This window comes from Pelodiscus sinensis, chromosome 1 (genome assembly GCF_049634645.1).
Source record: "Pelodiscus sinensis isolate JC-2024 chromosome 1, ASM4963464v1, whole genome shotgun sequence".
Lineage (NCBI taxonomy): Eukaryota > Metazoa > Chordata > Testudines > Trionychidae > Pelodiscus > Pelodiscus sinensis.
In genome coordinates, this window is record NC_134711.1 from 93,535,158 (window position 1) to 93,553,129 (window position 17,972).

Here is a 17,972-nt window from a genome sequence, read left to right on the forward strand (position 1 = left end):
CAACAAAGTACTCAAGCATGTGCCTAACTTTCAGTATGTGAATAATCCCATTGACTTCAATTAAACTTCTCATGTGCTTAAATTTAGGCAAATGCTTAAGTACCTTGCTGAATAGGTGGCCAAGGGATTTCTGCATACACTTTGCCAGCGACATTACTAGCGGGCAGTGTGTTCACGTAAACATCCAATTGTCATGTGCATTCACAATGTTTATGTAAATAAATTAGACATGTGCAATTGCATGCACACAGTGGAGTTTTCCCATCCTTGAAAACCATGTCCAGAATATAGTTGTGACTAGTGCATGGTTTGTTGTTGTGGGTTTTGCTCCTGTTCTTCAGCATATATTTGGGTGAGGGGTGGGTGTGGCTGAGTATAAAATGGAGAGAACTCTTTAAAAATGTGTAAATATTTAAAACTTGCAAATAGCCTGAAATATGTTTTGTACAAGCAGCATATTGACTTGGCTTCTAATGTTATTTTTTCTGTAACTTTATAAAGGCACATTGCACTTTCTGTATAAATGACAACTGATATTCTGCCAGAGAGAGCCTACAATTTAAGGCAGGGGTGGGGAACCTAAGTCCTGGGGGTCAGATGCGGCCCCTGCCTTGCCTGGATCTGGCCCCCGAGGCTCAGGGCTCCCCTCAGAATGGGGGAGCCGTGCTGGTGCTCCAGCCCCTCGCAGCCTCCCCACAAGGCTGGAGCACACAATATACAATCCAGGGTCCCCCAGGCTCTGGTGTGCAAGGGGAATAGGGGGAGTGTCTTTCTCCTCAGTCAGGGTCCATGTCAGTGAGGATTTTTTTTTTTTTTTGCTTCTTACTTGTGTGCAGCCCATGACCGAAAAAAGGTTCCCCACGCCGATCTAAGGGCTCAAACTTGCCAAAATATAGATATAATGCCGACAGGCAGAAGTGAATCTAGGACCTCTGGAGCTTAGTGCATGAACCTCTCTACCACTTGAACTAAATGCCAGCTGGCTCGCAGCTCAGGCTGCAAAGCACACACATTCTCTCTCTCTGTCTCTGTAAGTGGTCTAAGTGCAACTACATGAAACAGTGAACCACACCCCACGTTGATAAATAGCCAACAGGTGAACTCATTATAATGCAGGTAGCATGGTCTGGAATGTTGAACAGCACAACAAAACACATGGAAATTTCAGCTGAAAAGTGAGAAAACAGTGTGTGAGGAGTAAATGGAAAAGTGTGAGCATCTGAGACAGATTAGAAGCATGAAGAGTGCTTAGCCTAGCTGAGAAGGGGCTTGGAAAGATGGTTTTAAGCTACCTTTGCTCTTCCATGATATTAGGATTACTACTTGCTACTATGAACCCCAGCCATACTTTGTATTCCTCTTACCTACCACCAGAGGGGGCTATTGTGGCAACTAGGGCTAGGTCTACACTGCAGAGGTAAGTCGGAAAAGGAAACACAGTTGGGCTGCGTCTAGATTGGCATGATTTTCCGGAAATGCTTTTAATGGAAAAGTTTTCTGTTGAAAGCATTTTCGGAACAGAGCGTCTAGATTGGCACGGATGCTTTTCTGCAAAAACACTTTTTGTGGAAAAGCGTCTGTGCCAATCTAGACGCGCTTTTCTGCAAAAAAGCCCCGATCGCCATTTTTGCGATTGGGGCTTTTTTGCGGAAAACAAATCTGCGCTGTCTACACTGGCCCTTTTGCGCAAAAGGGACTTTTGCCTGAACGGGAGCAAAATAGTATTTCCGCAAAAAGCACTGATTTCTTACAGTAGGAAGTCATTGCTTTTGCGGAAATTCAAGCGGCCAGTGTAGACAGCTGGCAAGTTTTTCCGGAAAAGCGGCTGATTTTCCGGAAAAACTGGCCAGTCTAGACACAGCCTTTATCTTTTTCTGCTTTGCTATCGAAAGAGGCTTTTCCAAAATTTGGCACGTTTACATGGTGCTAATTTTCAGAAAAAAGAGCTCTTTGGACACATCCCTTCTTCCTTGTAAAACAAGGTTTACAGGGATAGCGAAGAGTGTGTCTGCTTTTTTGAAAATTTTTCCAAAAAAGTGGATGCGTTCCTTGGACGTGGCATTGCTTTTCTCGCTTGGTCATGTTCCCTGCACTGACCACAGACGGGGAAGATGATGTAGGAACTGCTGAGGATGGGCCTGTCAAGAGAACTCTGGGGCCCTGGCATATCATGTTTGTTGAGGCCCCACTCCCTTTCATTTCACTTCTTTTACACAAACTTTCCAGACATTTGGGGGCCCAAAACAATTGTCCCCTTTTCTCCCTTCTTGCAAGTTCTGGCTGTAGAAGCTCTATAGCACCCACGGAAATCCTCCTGTAGCGAGTTAAATCAGCTTTACGACAGCGAAATCTTGACACCATTGCATGTATGTGGGTGAACTTCACGATCCTATTTAGTCAGTGGCCATGGAACAGTTTTTATAGTGGGGGTACCTTGTCCATGCCACGTCACTGCCTCCTAGAACTGGGGCCAACAGCTGGGACCCCAGCCCAGCAACAGAATCCCCAGGTGCAAGGCCAGCAGCTGAGCTGGACCTGTGGCCAGCAGCGGAGCCTCTCGGGCAGCAGTGACCCCGGAGGACAGGACCCCTGGCAGCAGGGGCATGGGGATGGTTGCTAGGATGCTGGGCAGAAAACCTGGGAGAGCTGCAGCACCCCCACATTTCTACTTCCCACACCTATGTGTTCAGTAAATCAATTGGTAAAAATACACTAGTTCAAGAAATCGGCCTACTAATAAATAGAGGTGATGTTAATGTGCAGTTAGGGATTGCGAGTAGGTCTTAAACTAGGGGTGGAGAACCTTCTTTGGGCCACTGACCCACAGAAAATTCAGCCAGAGGCCACACACAAGTGAGAAGCAAAAACAAAACAAAACCAAACCCTCACTGACGTGGCCTCCAACTGAGAAGGAGAAAGACACTCCCCACTTTTCCCTCTCACATCAGAGTCTAGGGGGGCCCAACCTAGTAGATTGTATGTGCTCCAGCCCCATGGTGGGACTGCAAGGGGGCTGGAGCATCAGCACGGGCAAGCCAGGCATCCAGGCAAGCCAGAGGCTGCATCAGGCCCTCAGGTCTGAGGTTCCCCGCCCCTGTCTTAAACCATACAAAAACTATATGATCAAAACCACTATGTTATCATAACTTGCCCAATCGTACCTTGACCATCTTACTTGTATACAATGTAAATGATGACTGTATTCTGCCAGAGAGAGCCTACAACGTAAGGGGCTGGGGCTCGCAAACATGTGGACACAGGAGTAAAATTTCAGTGTGAATACCCTTCTTTTTGTCTGAAGATTGTGGAGTGTAAGCTCTGTGGGGCAAGGCGCATACTGTCGTTTATTTGTGCAGTGCCTTGTACTTCGTGGGCATTACTGAACAGAGTTTTGTTTGTGTATTCCTGAGAGTCCATGTAAACTGAAACTCTACTACTGTGTGACAAACCAGCCACAATAAACATTGGTTTGCCAGGCAAAAGGTGTTACAACTTAAGAGACCCTGACGCAGTGCCATATTTACAGTGGCTCCATGGAGCTGGGCCTATGCTCAGAAGGACCCCAGATTGCTCCACTTGCACTGCACACTGAGACCCCATCAGCTCCCCCATCCACCTGGCTGAGAGCCCCTCTCTGACCCCAGGCCCAACCACCTGCTCCTCTCTGTCCCCTCTCTCTGGGGCAGAATCCCAGTACATCTTTGGCTCCAGTCAGTCTCTGCTTCCCACCACCTCAGGGGACCTGCCTGTCTCCCCAGAGCTGAGCTGCCTGGGACTCGGGCAAAATCCTAGCCAATCTCAGCCACCGGGAGACTCAGTCATGGTCTGTGGGTGGGGAAGCAGGGAAGTATCCTGGCCCTGCCCCTTCTGGTGCAGCCCGGGGCCACTTCAAAAATTTCTGAAGTGGCCCCTGGCAAAAAATTATTGCCCACCCCTGCCTTGAGCCGAGCTCGGCACCATCTCCACAGCTCCATGCTCCCATTGGCTTCCCTTACTCCTCGCAAATTGAAGAGTACCAGTGCCAACTGGGGATACCCTCAGTGTTCAATTTAGCAGATCCTTGCTAGATCTGCTAAACCAAACACCAGAAGATCAATCTCCAGCGCAAGAAGTGGACATGTGGCCTCAGTTCAGGACTGTTTCTCAGAGCTCTGGAAAGTCAGCATCTCCACTCTCATCATCCAAGCAGCAACTACGGTGCATGGTGGCAAAATTGCATTGATTGTTGAACCTTTTTACATATTAGCCTGGGGCATTTGTTTGGTCTTGCATGAGGCAAGTGCAGTAGTGAAAGTATTGGGGGAAGAGGAAGTATGGGCGTGTCTCGCATGTTACACACAACAAACTGAATTGTGTGACAGGGAGTCAACAGATCTGGGTTATAGTTGTAGCTCTTCCACAGACTTATGACCTGGGAAATGTCACTTAACCTCGTGTTATTTCAGTTTCTCCTTTACTTAGCTGAAGATGATACGTTCCCGGCAGGCATGGTGTGAGGATTAATTCTTTAACAGTTGTCCTGTGAAATCATGGGATGGAAATTGCGATAGATACATACAACATTATTAATGGCAGAGAGTGTCCTAGAACCAATGAGAAGTACAGTAACGTGCCTCAGCTCCCCATGTGCTCCTTAACAGAGGGCACTTTGGAAAGTGCCACTCAGAGCCATCCAATGGTAGTTCAGTCACACTCTGCAGTTGCTGATACTGCTGAACTCCCTGCTGGAATGGATTTTTCATCTGGAAGATCTGTTTAAAATTGGTTGTGAATGGTGCATAAAACTAGGGAGAAGGTAGATGTTATATTTCTTTTCTCTGAACGGGGCAGGGCCCATTGATTAGGGTCTCCATTCCCAGCCTAAATTAGAGGACTTTATCAAATATTTTAATTGAATTTTCCTAGACTTGCCTTTTCATGTGGAATCTAATCAAGATGACTGGGCCAAGCAGTTACCCTTGGCATACTGGCAGGCAGAAACTGCATCTACGCTTCCTCTGGGTATGCACCATTCCACAAAGGTTTACAACTAGTCAACACAGACTACCATGTGCTCACAAACAGGCACATGCCAGCAAAAATATATTAGTTGAAATTATTTTTAACTTGACCTTTGAAAATGATTTCCAGATTAGGAAAAGTGTAGTGCAGTGGAGAGTGGAGTCAAATATTGTAATTGGAATTCAAAAGTTCAAAGCTGGATAATTTTGTGGAGATCAATAGTAATAGGTGTAAAGATATGCTGAGATAGGATAATCAATTCTCTGGCTGCAGGGCATAGACTGACAGCTGGGGAGCCAAAAAGGACTTCTCAAACCCATCTACACTACAGGCAGTCCCCGGTTTACATACAAGATAGGGACTGTAGGTTTGTTCTTAAGTTGAATCTGTATGTAAGTCGGAACTGGCGTCCAGATTCAGACACTGCTGAAACTGACCGCCAGTTCTGACTTACATACAGAATCAACTTAAGAACCCCAGGCGTCCCCAAGTCAGCTGCTGCTGAAACTGATCAGCAGCTGATTCCAGGAAGCCCCGGGCAGAGCAACTCTGCCTGGGGCTTCCTGTAGTCAGCGCTGGTCAGTTTCAGCAGAAGCTGACTTGGGGACGCCTGGGGCAGAGCAGCTGGGGTGCTGCTGGGTTGCTCCAGTAGCGCCGCTCCTGGGTGCTACTGGACCAACCTAGCAGCACCCCATCTGCTCTGCCCCAGGCGTCCTGATTCAGCCGCTGCTGAAACTGACCAGCAGCGGCTGAATCAGGACCTGGGGCAGAGCAGCTGGGGTGCTGCCGGGTTGGTCCAGTAGTGCCCAGAGCGGGCGCTGCAGGACCAATCGGCAGCGCCCCAGCTGCTCTGCCCCAGAGTCCAAAACAAAAGCCTGGTCTGCTGGGGGGGGGGGGAGCACACTAGCTGCCCCCCCCCCCCAGCAGACCAGAGACACGGGGAGCAGAGCCTCTGAGGCTTTGCTCTGGCAAAGCCTCAGAGGCGAGGGACCCCGCCGCGGCTGCGGCTTCAGTCCGGGAGCCTGTGGTCTGCTGGGGACGGTCCCCAGCAGACCACAGGCTCCCGGACTAAAGCCGCAGCCGTGGGGGGGTCCCGCGCCTCTGAGGCTTTGCCAGAGCAAAGCCTCAGAGGCGCGGGGAACCGCCGCTGCTGCCGCTTCAATCTGGGTGCCTGTGGTCTGCTGGGGACCGTCCCCAGCAGACCACAGGCACCCAGATTGAAGCGGCAGCAGCGGTGGTTCCCCGCGCCTCTGAGGCTTTGCTCTGGCAAGGCCTCAGAAGCGCGGGAACCCGCCCGGTGCCCCTGGTCTGCTGGAGACGGTCTCCAGCAGACCAGGGGCACCGGAGCAGCTTACGAACAGGGCTTTCTCGCCCCGACTTCCGGGGCGAGAAAGCCCCGTTCGTAAGTGCGGATCCGACGTAAGTCGGATCCGCGTAAGTCGGGGACTGCCTGTATTGGATAGGTCCAACATAGGTTTTTTCCCTTTCCTCTGAAGCAGTGGTTTTCAAACTTTTTCTTATGACCCAACTGAAGAAAATTGTTGATGCCTGCAACCCAACATAATTTGACCAGAGTGTAAAAGGGGGCTCCGGCTTGCGGGGGGGAGGGTATCAGAGCTGGAGTAAGAGGGGCTTACCTTAAGCAGCTCCTGACCAGTGATGCAGCAGGGGTGCTAAGGCAGCTTCCTGCCTCTCTTGCCACCACAGACCATGCTGCGCCCCAGAAGCAACCAGCAGCAGGTTCCCAGCCAATGGGAGTGCGGAGCTAGTGCTCAGGTCAGGGGCAGTGCACAGAACATTGTGTGCTCTCCCCCCACCACCTAGGAGCTGGGCCTGCAGCTGGCTGCTTCTGAGGTACAGGTAGCTGCCATAGCACCCTCACTGATCACTTGATCCCCCTGCAGCAACCAGACCCAGTGCCTGACATTCTACGATCCAGTACTGGGTCATGACCCATAGTTTGAAAACCACTGCTCTGAAGCATCAAGGGGGGATTACTGTCAGAGGTGGGATGATCAGCCAGATGGAACAATGACCTGTTCCTATGTAACAACTTCAGATACCGAAATATAAAGAAGACTAATTCTGTGGTTTACACTGGTCTCTAATTGAGAATTTATCAAATAGCATACAAAATATGGGGCAAATTCTGGCCTCACCCAATAAACAAACAACAACAACAACAAAACAATACCTTTCATGTAGACAAGGCCTAAGGGCTAGGCCACACTGGAAAGTTATACCATTAAAAGCTAAGGTGATAATTAAAACTAAAAAATTTATTCCAGTACAAATCCCTGTATGGACACTTATCTCAGTGCAAGGATATGTCTACACTACACCAGCACACCTGTGCTTTAGTAGTGTAGATAATCCTACATGAATAGATGCTTTTTCCTGTTGGTGTAGTTAATGCCTCTCTCTAGGAGGTGGGAACTACATTGATGAAGAATTCAAGCTGCATCTACAGTGACCTGCCCACATTGCATTGGGCATGACATTTTTCACTGTCCTGAGCTAGGTAGCTAGACTGATTGAATTTTTAAGAGTAGAAGGCCTACTGGTACTTTGTTTTCAATTTAGCTTATGTTACTTCGGAAAGGCTTTCAGATAAACCAGAAAAAGCTACTCTTAAACTGGAATAAGAGTGTCCACACAAGGAGTTGTGCTGGTATAATTATACTGATTTAATTGTATTGGTAAAATTATACCAGTATAACCGGTAAAACTGTCCTGTGTCAGTTTTGAGGACTGTACTTGATTTGGTGACTCTGTCTCTCTTCTGATTGGTTTTGTGAGAAACAATCCCATTCCAGGCACGTGCCATTTTCCTGGCGCAACCAAATCCTTACATTGTTTTAAGTTATGATAAGAGGAAGCTGGTATATTGAATTTGGTGGTTCTAGCTCAGGTGTGGACAAGATATGGCCCATGCACCAGATCAAGCCTGCAGCCTACCCTACCGGGACCTTCAGGCACGTTCCCTGCTTGTCACAGACCCAAGCTCAAAGTCACTAGCTGTTCCCTACATGTGCCTCTCTGCACTACGCAACTGGGGGAGGAGAGGAGGAGGAAGACTTTGCATGCTGCCTTCCCAGCCCAATCATAGCAGCTCCTAGAATCAGCATCTGGCACCCCACCCCTTCCGGCACCCCATCCCTTCCCGCACCCAGGGCCAGCCAGAGCCATTTTGGCGCCCTGGGCCCGGGCGCGCGGCACTGCCCCCAGGAGCATGGCGTATGTGCAGGCCCGCCCCCGGGGCGTACGGCTGCATGCACGCAGCCCGGCGTCTGCCCCTGGGGCGCATGCGCTGCCCAGCCCGGCCCAGCCACTGCTGCTGGCACGCAGCCCAGGGCGGGCCGCGCCTGGCCATGCAGGGCCCCACAGCTGTGGGGGAAAGGGTGCTACTGGCTGGCGCCAGGGGGATGGGGGGCTGGTGCGCTGTGGGACGCCGCGTGCCCCTTACAGCTGCCATCAGGCGCCCCCATCAGTTGGCACCCCGGGCAGCTGCCTGGCTTGCTCACCCCCTAGTCCGGCCCCGCCTACACCCTCACTCCCTGCCCCAGGTCACTGCAAAAACCCTCTGCACTCCCATTCCCCAGGTCACAGCTCCCCCTCCAACCCTGCACTCTCTCTTGCACACCAATCTCCCCCTCCAACCCTCTGCACTCCCATTCCCCAGGTCACCACCCAAATCCTCAGCACCTACTTTCCCCGTTTCAGGTCACAACTCCCTCCCAGACCCTCTGTCTCTTCCTAACCCCTCCCTCTCCAAGCCAGAATCCTCTCCTGCACTCATGCTCTCTCCAACACTGAATCCCAACCCCCTACCCCAGGTCACAACCCCCTCCTTCACCCAAACTTTCTCTCAGATCCCACACCCTCTCCTGCACCCTAATACCCTACCCCATGCTCCCTTCTGCACTCAGTCTCCATCCCAGACCCCACTCCCTTCATTGAAATGCAGCCCATGGCCACTTACCAAAATCTTGGAGTGCTCCCCCTCAGAAAGTATTGCCTACTCCTGTCCTAGCTCTTGGGCTGCGTCTAGATCGGCATGATTTTCAGAAATGCTTTTAACGGAAAAGTTTTCCGTTAAAGGCATTTTCGGAACAGAGCATCTAGATTGGCACGGACGCTTTTCCGCAAAAGCACTTTTTGCGGAAAAGCATCCATGCCAATCTAGATGCACTTTTCCGCAAAAAAGCCCCGAAAACAAATCTGAGCTGTCTACACTGGCCCTTTTGCGCAAAAGCTTTGCGCAAAAGGACTTTTGCCTGAACGGGAGCAGCATAGTATTTCCACAAGAAGCACTGATTTCAGACAGTAGGAAGTCAGTGCTTTTGCGGAAATTCAAGCGGCCAGTGTAGACAGCTGGCAAATTTTTCTGGAAAAGCGGCTGATTTTCCGGAAAAGCTGGCCAGTCTAGACACAGCCCTCCTGTTTAGGAGGAGATCTTGAAACCACCTCTCTAAAATATAGAGTAGATTAAGTTGAGAATTTGCCCTCACCTGCAGCGCTGGCTGCGTTCACTTTGTCTCCACAAGGATGTAGCAGATAGGGGGAGATTTGCAAGCCAGGCAGTGAAAAGGATTAGAGCCCCAGAAAGCTCATGTGAGAAGAGAGAGCGGCCAGCTTGTGGCTGCATAGCGCTGCCAGCAGGCATGCCAACACTCCACATGCCAGTGAATAAGCGGGCACGCACTGGGGGCGCCTGTTTCTCATACCTAGAGCCCGACGTGCAGCAGACAAGCCAGGAGGTGAAAAGGCGTCGCGTTTAATGCTCCCCTCACCACCGGGCAGCTAAGGCAGGCGCGGATCCGCTCGAGTGAGCGGGGGCAGGGAGCACCAAGCACAGCAGGGCGCGCGTGCCCGGGCTGGGGACGCAAGAGCCCCTCCCCTTCCCACCCGCTCTCCTTCTCCGGGCAGGCAGGCTCCAAGTACCCACCACCCCGCGCGTGGCCCCGCCCTCCCTGATTCCCGAAGGTTGCCGAGGCTCCGCCCCTCCCTCATTCCCGAAGGTTGCCGAGGCCCCGCCCCTCCCTCATTCCCGAAGGTTGCCGAGCGGGGTCGCGCTGCCTCGGCTCCCTAGCTGGCGTGTCCGGAGATAGCCGAGGAGCTCCGGCCCCTCCCCCCCCCCCGTCCCCGGCTGCCGCCGCCACCGCCTCCTCCCCTGTGGCCGGCCCGAGTCAGTGCCCAGTAGGTTGGTGGAGCGGCCGCTGCGGGACGGACTCTGCTGCTCCCGCGACGCGCTCTCTCGTCCCGCCGGCCCCGGGCCCGCAGCGCCACCGGGCGATCGCGCCAGGCGGGGACCCTCTCGCCCGTGTGCGGCTGCGGCGGCGGCTCCCCCAGGGGACGCGGGGCGGCCGGGGGGTCGGGCTCGGATGGCGGAGGGGACCCAGCCCCAGCAGCAGCAGCAGCAGCAACAGCTCGTCCCCGGCGGCGAAGCCCCCCGGGGCGTGAAGCGGGAGCCGGAGCAGGAGCAGCCCATGCCCGGAGGGGACGGCGCCGAGGCTGGCCACAGCAAGCGGCTGAGGACGGAGGCGGAGGCGGGCGGCGGCGGCGGCATGCAGGTAGCGGGGCCCCGGGCCCAGCGGGCAGGCTGCGCTGGGGGGCCGCGACCGGGGGGCGGTGTAGGCTGGGGGGCGCCCCCCCCCGCGCTGCCTGCGGACACGTAGCCGGGATGTGGGGCGCCGAGACCCTCGCTTCGAGGAGCGGTGGGGTCCGCGGGGCGGGGGGGAGCAGGGGCGCCGGGCCGCGGGGAGCGGCGCGAAAAGGGGAAAGCGGCTGGCCAGGTAGCGACCCAGCGGGAGGGTTGAGAGCAGCTCTGGAGCAGCGGGGCGCTGGCCTACAGGGATGGGGCAGTCTCCTGCGGCCGTAGGCTGAGATCGGAGCGGGATGTGGGATTTATTTGGGGGGGGGGTCAATTCCCCACCCGCAGCTTGGTGGTCCCATTGGTAGCAGAAATGAAGCCCGTGTTCCGAGAGGGGTTTTCGTCCTTCCTTGTCCCAGCGCCGAGCAAATCCACGAAGTTACTGTTTCTAAGGGGAAGACCGTGCTAATTCTGGAGAATGACCCTGAGGATTTCAGCTGTTTGATCAAAAGGACCGTTTTTAAGCTGTTGTATTTGCCAGTACTTTCTTAAATCACGTGGCTTATTTTTTTTTAATTAAAATTCCTTTAAAAACAAATTCTGCAATTTTTTCACTTGGTTGTGTCCCGCCACCCAGTTGACAATTGTAAGGGTCTCCTCAGTAATGGAGAAACTGATGGGGCAATACAAGAGGTATTATGAAACTGACCACATACAAAGTGATTTTAAATGCTCAGTGTAAAACTGAAGTAAAAATAGGTGTTTTTTGCTAATTGATTTAATAGTAATCTGAGGTATTATAATTAGTGAAGGTATACAGTATTCAGACTGTCTTTTACTGTTCTGTTCGCCAATTTATTAAAAAAGCACAATCTTGAAAATAGATCATTCTGCCCCATATTTTGTTTTTTTAAGCACTGACTTTTCCTGTTAAAGGTGTAGTAATGCCTAAAATGACAAAGAATGTTGTAGCATTGTTGGTGTTCAGCATGGGGACTGCCCTTCTTTAACATATTTTCTTTTCCCAGATTACTATGTCTGTTGCACTGACTGGATGCCTATTTCTCTCTTGGGTACCCCAGATTGGTGACAGCTGCTTATTGTGCATTTCCTTTACTGCTTTTTCTTGTTATTTCTTCAGTATTATTCCCCCATTCATTAAAAATGGGAAAAAGCAGAACTCCTATTTTCTATAGTTTACAGCGTGGTAAGAAGCATCATGTGGTTGAAGTATTAAGAGTATGGAGCCAGAGGTGTCTTGGATATCATGAGTGAACAAGGAGGATCTGGTCTGTAACCTTAGAATCTGCTCTCCTATAGATACAGATGGGCATCAGTTTATGAATTCATATGGGCACATGTCATATCAATATACTCTTTTAATTTACTGAGAGTACATTTCTTCTCTTGGCAGTTTTGATCCTATTTGTTTTTCACTGGGCCTTTCATTCCCCCATGGCTGAATATCTCCCTCTGATTGTAGCTTCTGTGTACAGTATCAGAGTCTGTGTAATGGCAGTGCTGCCTTGGGAGATGCTATGGATGGGAGTGGCAAAGGCAAATGGTTCGGCCATCGTGCATATGTTTTACAGATTAATGACACTTAGTCGGATCATGCTCTTGTATGCTTGTAAATAACAACTAGTTTGGAGGTGCAACTGTTAAACGAAAGAGAGGGTATTATGGAGTGTATTTATTTTTCTCTCTGGCTGTATTTTACACAGGGCTCGTCTACACTGGCCCCTTTTCCGGAAGGGGCATGTTAATTTCAGCGATCGCAGTAGGGAAATCCGCGGGGGATTTAAATATCCCCCGCGGCATTTAAATAAAAATGTCCGCCGCTTTTTTCCGGCTTTTAGAAAAGCCGGAAAAGAGCGTCTACACTGGCCCCGATCCTCCGGAAAAAGCGCCCTTTTCCTGAGGCTCTTATTCCTACTTCAAAGTAGGAATAAGATCCTCCGGAAAAGGGCGCTTTTTCCGGAGGATCGGGGCCAGTGTAGACGCTATTTTCCGGCTTTTCTAAAAGCCGGAAAAAAGCGGCGGACATTTTTATTTAAATGCCGCGGGGGATATTTAAATCCCCCGCGGATTTCCCTACTGCGATCGCTGAAATTAACATGCCCCTTCCGGAAAAGGGGCCAGTGTAGACGTAGCCACAGTGTTTTTCTGCTAGAGGTAAGCAGTTGGTCTCAGTGCTTCTTTCTGCTGTTTCTTGCACTGAATGTGCTGGAGCTCTTTGAAAACAATGAGATTAATTCATCGTGTGGTTTCTACTTTCACTCCTGCTTGGGTTTGTGGTTCTTAATAGTCTCTGAAGGGAGGGACATTTGTGTCCCATGGAAGTGTTTCCCCCACTATGTTGCATTAGTCTGGCGCTCTCCTGTGTGTGGCCCTTCCTGGTTGTTTTCTCTGCCACATCCCTCCCACTTCCCATGTTCCACCACACATCCCTCTTTCTCACCCCATTATATCAAAAGAAAGTCATATAGCACTTCAAAGACTAACAAGATGGTTTATTAGGTGATGAGCTTTCGTGGGGCAAACCCACCTCTTCAGATCATATCAATTGAACTTGATTTGGGACATCATGTATTCAGTTTCCAATGCCACTTTATCCTCCCAGGCTGCCAGGAAACACACGCTTCCCGATTTTTCCCTGATTGCAATATTTTTCCTTGTGTAAAGGTTTGAAGTGTGAATTAGATTATGCATTATACAGAGGCAGCAGCATGCAGGGGAAAGTGGCTCCATGGGAGCCAGTATGCGCAGGGAGCTGGCTTAAAGCTGGCTTCCCCATGCTGCTTTGCCCCCCACGGTGCTGCCTTTGATACGTGTGTATAAACGTGCATGTTAACTGATGAGCCCAGGCTCGTCAGCTAACTGTATATACGATTACACTCTTACATCCCTAATAACTACAATGCCTTAATGTAAAAATTAGGGCTGTCAATTGACATGTATTAATGCCTTCAATTAAGGCAGGACAGGATTAATGCATTCATTTTTTTAACACGTTAATTGCAGATGTTAATGCTGCGCTGCCCCTTTGAAGTGCCACTCGGCACTTCAAAGGGGCAGTGCAAGCCGAGCCGGGGATCAGCTGGAGTCTCCAGCTGATCCTAGACTCCGAATGCGCTGCCTCTTGGAAATGCTTCCATGGTGCTTCCAAGGGGCAGCGCTGCATGGAGCCTGGGGTCAGCTGGGGAGTCCTGCTGATCCTGGGCTCCATGCAGCGCTGCCCCGTTCATTTCAAAGGGGAAGGCACACAAGATTAATTGCGTGATTAATCGTGATTACATTTTTTAATCACTTGACAGCCCTAGTAAAAATTTGATACTTGATTGTCCATCACGAGAGAGAGTGGCTAGATACTTTTAACATTTGAAGTCACTCATTTTTGAGCATATCCTCAGTATCTAAACTGGACATGATGTTTGCAAAAGTTATTAATTGTACATATACTGGATTTTATAATTTTCAAAGGTTTTATGGAAGCTAGAAATAATGTGCAACTAGTGACCATACTTTGCAGCTCCTGCAGGTCTTTTACATTCTCTAGTTACTATTCCAGAAGTACTAATCTTTGTAGCTGCTGTCTTCAAAACTTGGAGAGTCTGTGCTTGTGGACCATGTATGAGGGGGTCCTGAACTGCCATATTTATCACAATTTCCTTTATGCTAAAGCATTATGTATTAATGTCAGCATTAAGTAGAGAGAGAATCAGAATAAGAAAGAAGAGTGTAATGTAATAAATCAACTCTCAATTACTGAAAAATCTTAACTCTTCAATAAACCTAATGATGCTTTTTTGTCTGTGAATATATGATTTAAAAACTAGGTCACAAAGAGAGACTCAAGATAGTAACTGGATAGTGAGAAGCTAAAGCTGGGGACAAAGTATGCATTAGGTGCTAATGTAACCCCTAAGTATATTGAGTTTCTTATTCTTCACTCTCACTCAGCTCTGGCTCTAGCAGACAGCTTACACAGTTAGGGTTTCATTATCTAATCTATCTCTGATCAGCCTGGATAAGCCCTGTTTGGCCGATGCTGATCTTGTTAGTAGGGTGGTGTAAAGCTGGTTGAGCTGGGATTGGGACAAATCGGATCATAGCTGGTATCTGAATCCAGGACATATTTCTGTTAATCAGGATGTGGGAGGGGGAAAGAATTAGACATAGCAGCAGAAGGTCCAACATAAGCTGCTTTGATCTAACTCTCTGTGGCCTGTAAGTGACAGATGTGCTATGCTGGGCCAGTAATGTGTACTGGGAGGGTTTGAACACATTTGCAAACTTTTAAAACAGAGTCCCAAGTGCATTGTTGCTTCATCTATTAACCATTTCAATATTGCAGTGTAAGAATTCAACTTTCTTTTTCTGGGGGTTTTGCTGCTCCAAAGAGATGATTCATTGGTTCACTTGAACTAATCTCTCTGAAGTTGCTTTTGAAAATGCTTGATCCACTACTTCTCCAAGAGGTTGCCTGTTGTACTAATTGAAGGAAGAGTGCCACTGAGACCAGCACGATTTTATTTCTGTGTGGAGGAGCAAATTGGGGCATTGAGGTGGGAAGTGTTCACTCTTTCTCCTTCTTTAGCAGAAAACGGGGGGGGGGGGGGGGGGAGAAAAATGGAACTGAAAAAAATTCATAATGGAAAACATTGAATTGGAGGTGTACACCCTTTAAAAGAAGGCCAGAGAACTCACAGGTTCTTGGCCACCGCTGGAGAAAATGTCCAAGTGATCGTTTTCTGAAAGGTTGAATTACTCAACCACACTGCCTTTTGTGTTTTCTTTTTTACTTGGAGGTAGCTTTCTATCTAAACTTGCCTTGTTTAGTGGACTAAAATATTTTTGCTTCTGTGAGTGATGGTGCTAGTGCGATGTATCCGCTAGTAAAGTGTTGGAGACTTTATTTTCCAGCACTGCTCTTTTGGGAATGTCCCATATGTCACATGCATTCAGTATCTCTGTGAGGCACATGAATGGAATTGTCTGTTGTCAACTATAAATCGTAACTGGGCATTAATGGAACTTTGAGTAAGGTGTGTGCAAGGCAGGCCATTGCTGTTTTCCTTGCTAATGATGCCTTTTCTCCTTCTTGCCATTTGTGCATCTCTGCTAAGACTGGGTTGGATTCTGCAAGGAAGAGAGTGAACTGGGACAGTAATAGGCAGGAAGATTGGTTGATCCACCTTTTGTGGTATGACTGCATCTCTAGGAAGCTGGCTGGTTGCCAGATCCCCCTAACAAACTCGTACAAAAAGAAGCAGATGCTTTAAGTAGAATACTGTAGATTAGAAGGTCCACGCTGGACTTGGGCTTTTCTCTTTTTTGACACTTAGTGGCCATCACCATATGAATGATACCAGGAATGTAGAATATTCTGTGGTAGAACTGAGCTTCATTTTCTGTATTAATCCCGGTCTGAGATTCTGTGAGGGATGTCAAGGAGGTTTAACTGGGAAACTGTGGGTTTACAGTTTTTGGATGGGGACAGGCACATTTATGCTGAGGGCACAAAAACTGCCCTCTCATTCATAATTATTTCTTTGTTCACTTTTACTGTCTGGGTTTTTTTAGAATCTTTATATGGATGCTATAGTTGTCTCATAGGTGAAACCTGGGAAGGTTTTATATTTTCCCCATGTTTAAAGGGAACCTTTAGGAACAAATTGAATGTTGTGACTGGTAGTGAAGTTGGGAGCTCTTTGTATCTGGCTCTCTCCCTCCTGAATTCAGGAAGATAGGAAAACCCAGGGTAAATCAGATAGATGCAGTAGAACACCAAGAGAGTCTGTCAGTATTTCCCTGGATTTTAGAGGTGTGTATTGAAAGGGAATAATCTGAATGCAAATCTAGAAGCTAAATCAAGGTCTGGTCCTTCTGGATGCTGTTTCCTTTCCATAGAAGGATGGGTGCTTTATGAACATTTATTTAATTAATTACAGTATTCCCAATTAGTAACAGTTGAATGCTTGCATTTCTGAGAAATCCTGGGATCTTCTTGGCCATTTTGAGACCTTCGTTGTACACCTAGCTAATGAAGTTCACAAACAGGATAGCACAATGTGATCTCTCCCTCCCAGCTTCCCCTGTCACAGGTACTTTGTGTTATTTCCAGTGGTTTTATTTGCAGAACCTCCATTCTACCTTATCTTTGAGCTCACACCTCAGTTTTCATAGTTGTTGAGAAAAAGGCACTAGTCACTTGAGGACTGTGGGAATTCAGGCTTCGTATATCACTCCAGTCTCTCTCTGTGGGTGTATTTACACTGAGAATTTTCCCATTGTTGGTCTAACAGTAGTGAAAACATCAGTGTACATGACGTGCCAATGACACAGCTGAAAAAAGTGCCAATGCCTCTAATGATTCTACTGTTTCTAGTACTGCTGGAGTCAGACTGGTGCTGGACTATTGGAGGGAGAGGAGAGAAAAAATTTTCAGTATAGACTGCCATTTACTCAACTGGTGAGTCTCATAAAGATTGAATTGTCGTGTATAACTTGGTGTAAAATAAGAGCAAAAGGTCAGAGAAGAGATTAGCAGGTGCAGTGGGTGGCATGGCAACCTCATGTTTAATTTCCCCATTTGAAATATTAATTGACTGCATTTGTGTCTGTATAAAAGCCTCTTCTGTGTTATTACAACTAAGGGATCAGAGGAGCATCCAGAAGTAAAGTGAGAGAGGCAATTTGAGGTAACCAGTTCCAGTTCACTGAAGCATTCTGTTGATCTACATTTTACAGTGGTTTTGAGGTGACTCGGAGTGTACCTGTCATGAGATAATCCCACAGTTTAGGGATTAGAGCCACTTGGCTGAGTTTTAGGCCTTAACTCCCTCTGCTTTACTATTAATTTCATTTTGTTCACAATCATTTTGAATTCATGAAAAATGCTCCATTGAAAGATGTGCATCAGCTGTTTATATGTGTGTTTTTTCTCAAAACACCTTTTTCTCCCTTTGTATCAGTTTTGCAGATACACACAAATTTCTATACTTGCGGCTATTTTGAATTAGCCTATTGCAAGCTTTGCTACACCCTGGGTTTTACTTATCAGTCTGTTATTTGATCATTCTGTAATGTGGATTTCCACTTCTGTGCTGTCTCCAAATTTTTCAACAGAAGTTTGTGAACAATCACAATACCATTCTCATCCGCCTTATCAAGCAGACATAGGATATTTAGTGAATGCCACCAAAGTGGCTCTGTTGTTGGACTGGCATGGAACAGGACAGTAGCGGTATGGGAAGATACAGTGTGTTCAAGTGGCTTAACATTGTGTTAAATCAGAGGACGTTGTGGAAGAGGTTCCTAGTTTACTTTGTGAGGAATGATATCTAGATTTGAACATGAGCCTCCTATAGGGTGG

The 17,972-nt window shown here is 48.6% G+C and overlaps 1 protein-coding gene across 16 annotated transcripts in view; it reads left to right on the plus strand.

Moving 5' to 3' along the window:
* The first annotated feature begins 10,115 nt into the window (after positions 1-10,115).
* RBFOX2 (RNA binding fox-1 homolog 2) overlaps positions 10,116-17,972 on the plus strand; it is a 273,572-nt gene continuing 265,715 nt past the window's right edge. For 4 of the 16 annotated variants that reach the window (XR_012906290.1, XM_075937881.1, XM_075937886.1 and 1 more), the window contains exon 1: positions 10,128-10,574. Coding sequence is in view for 15 of the 16 variants with exons in the window: in XM_075937881.1 (XP_075793996.1) it covers positions 10,386-10,574 (189 nt within the window). In the remaining variant the exon portion in view is untranslated. Of the gene's footprint in view, positions 10,575-17,972 lie in introns of all 16 variants that reach the window. The other 12 variants (XM_075937917.1, XM_075937892.1, XM_075937897.1 and 9 more) reach the window with 7 other exon arrangements.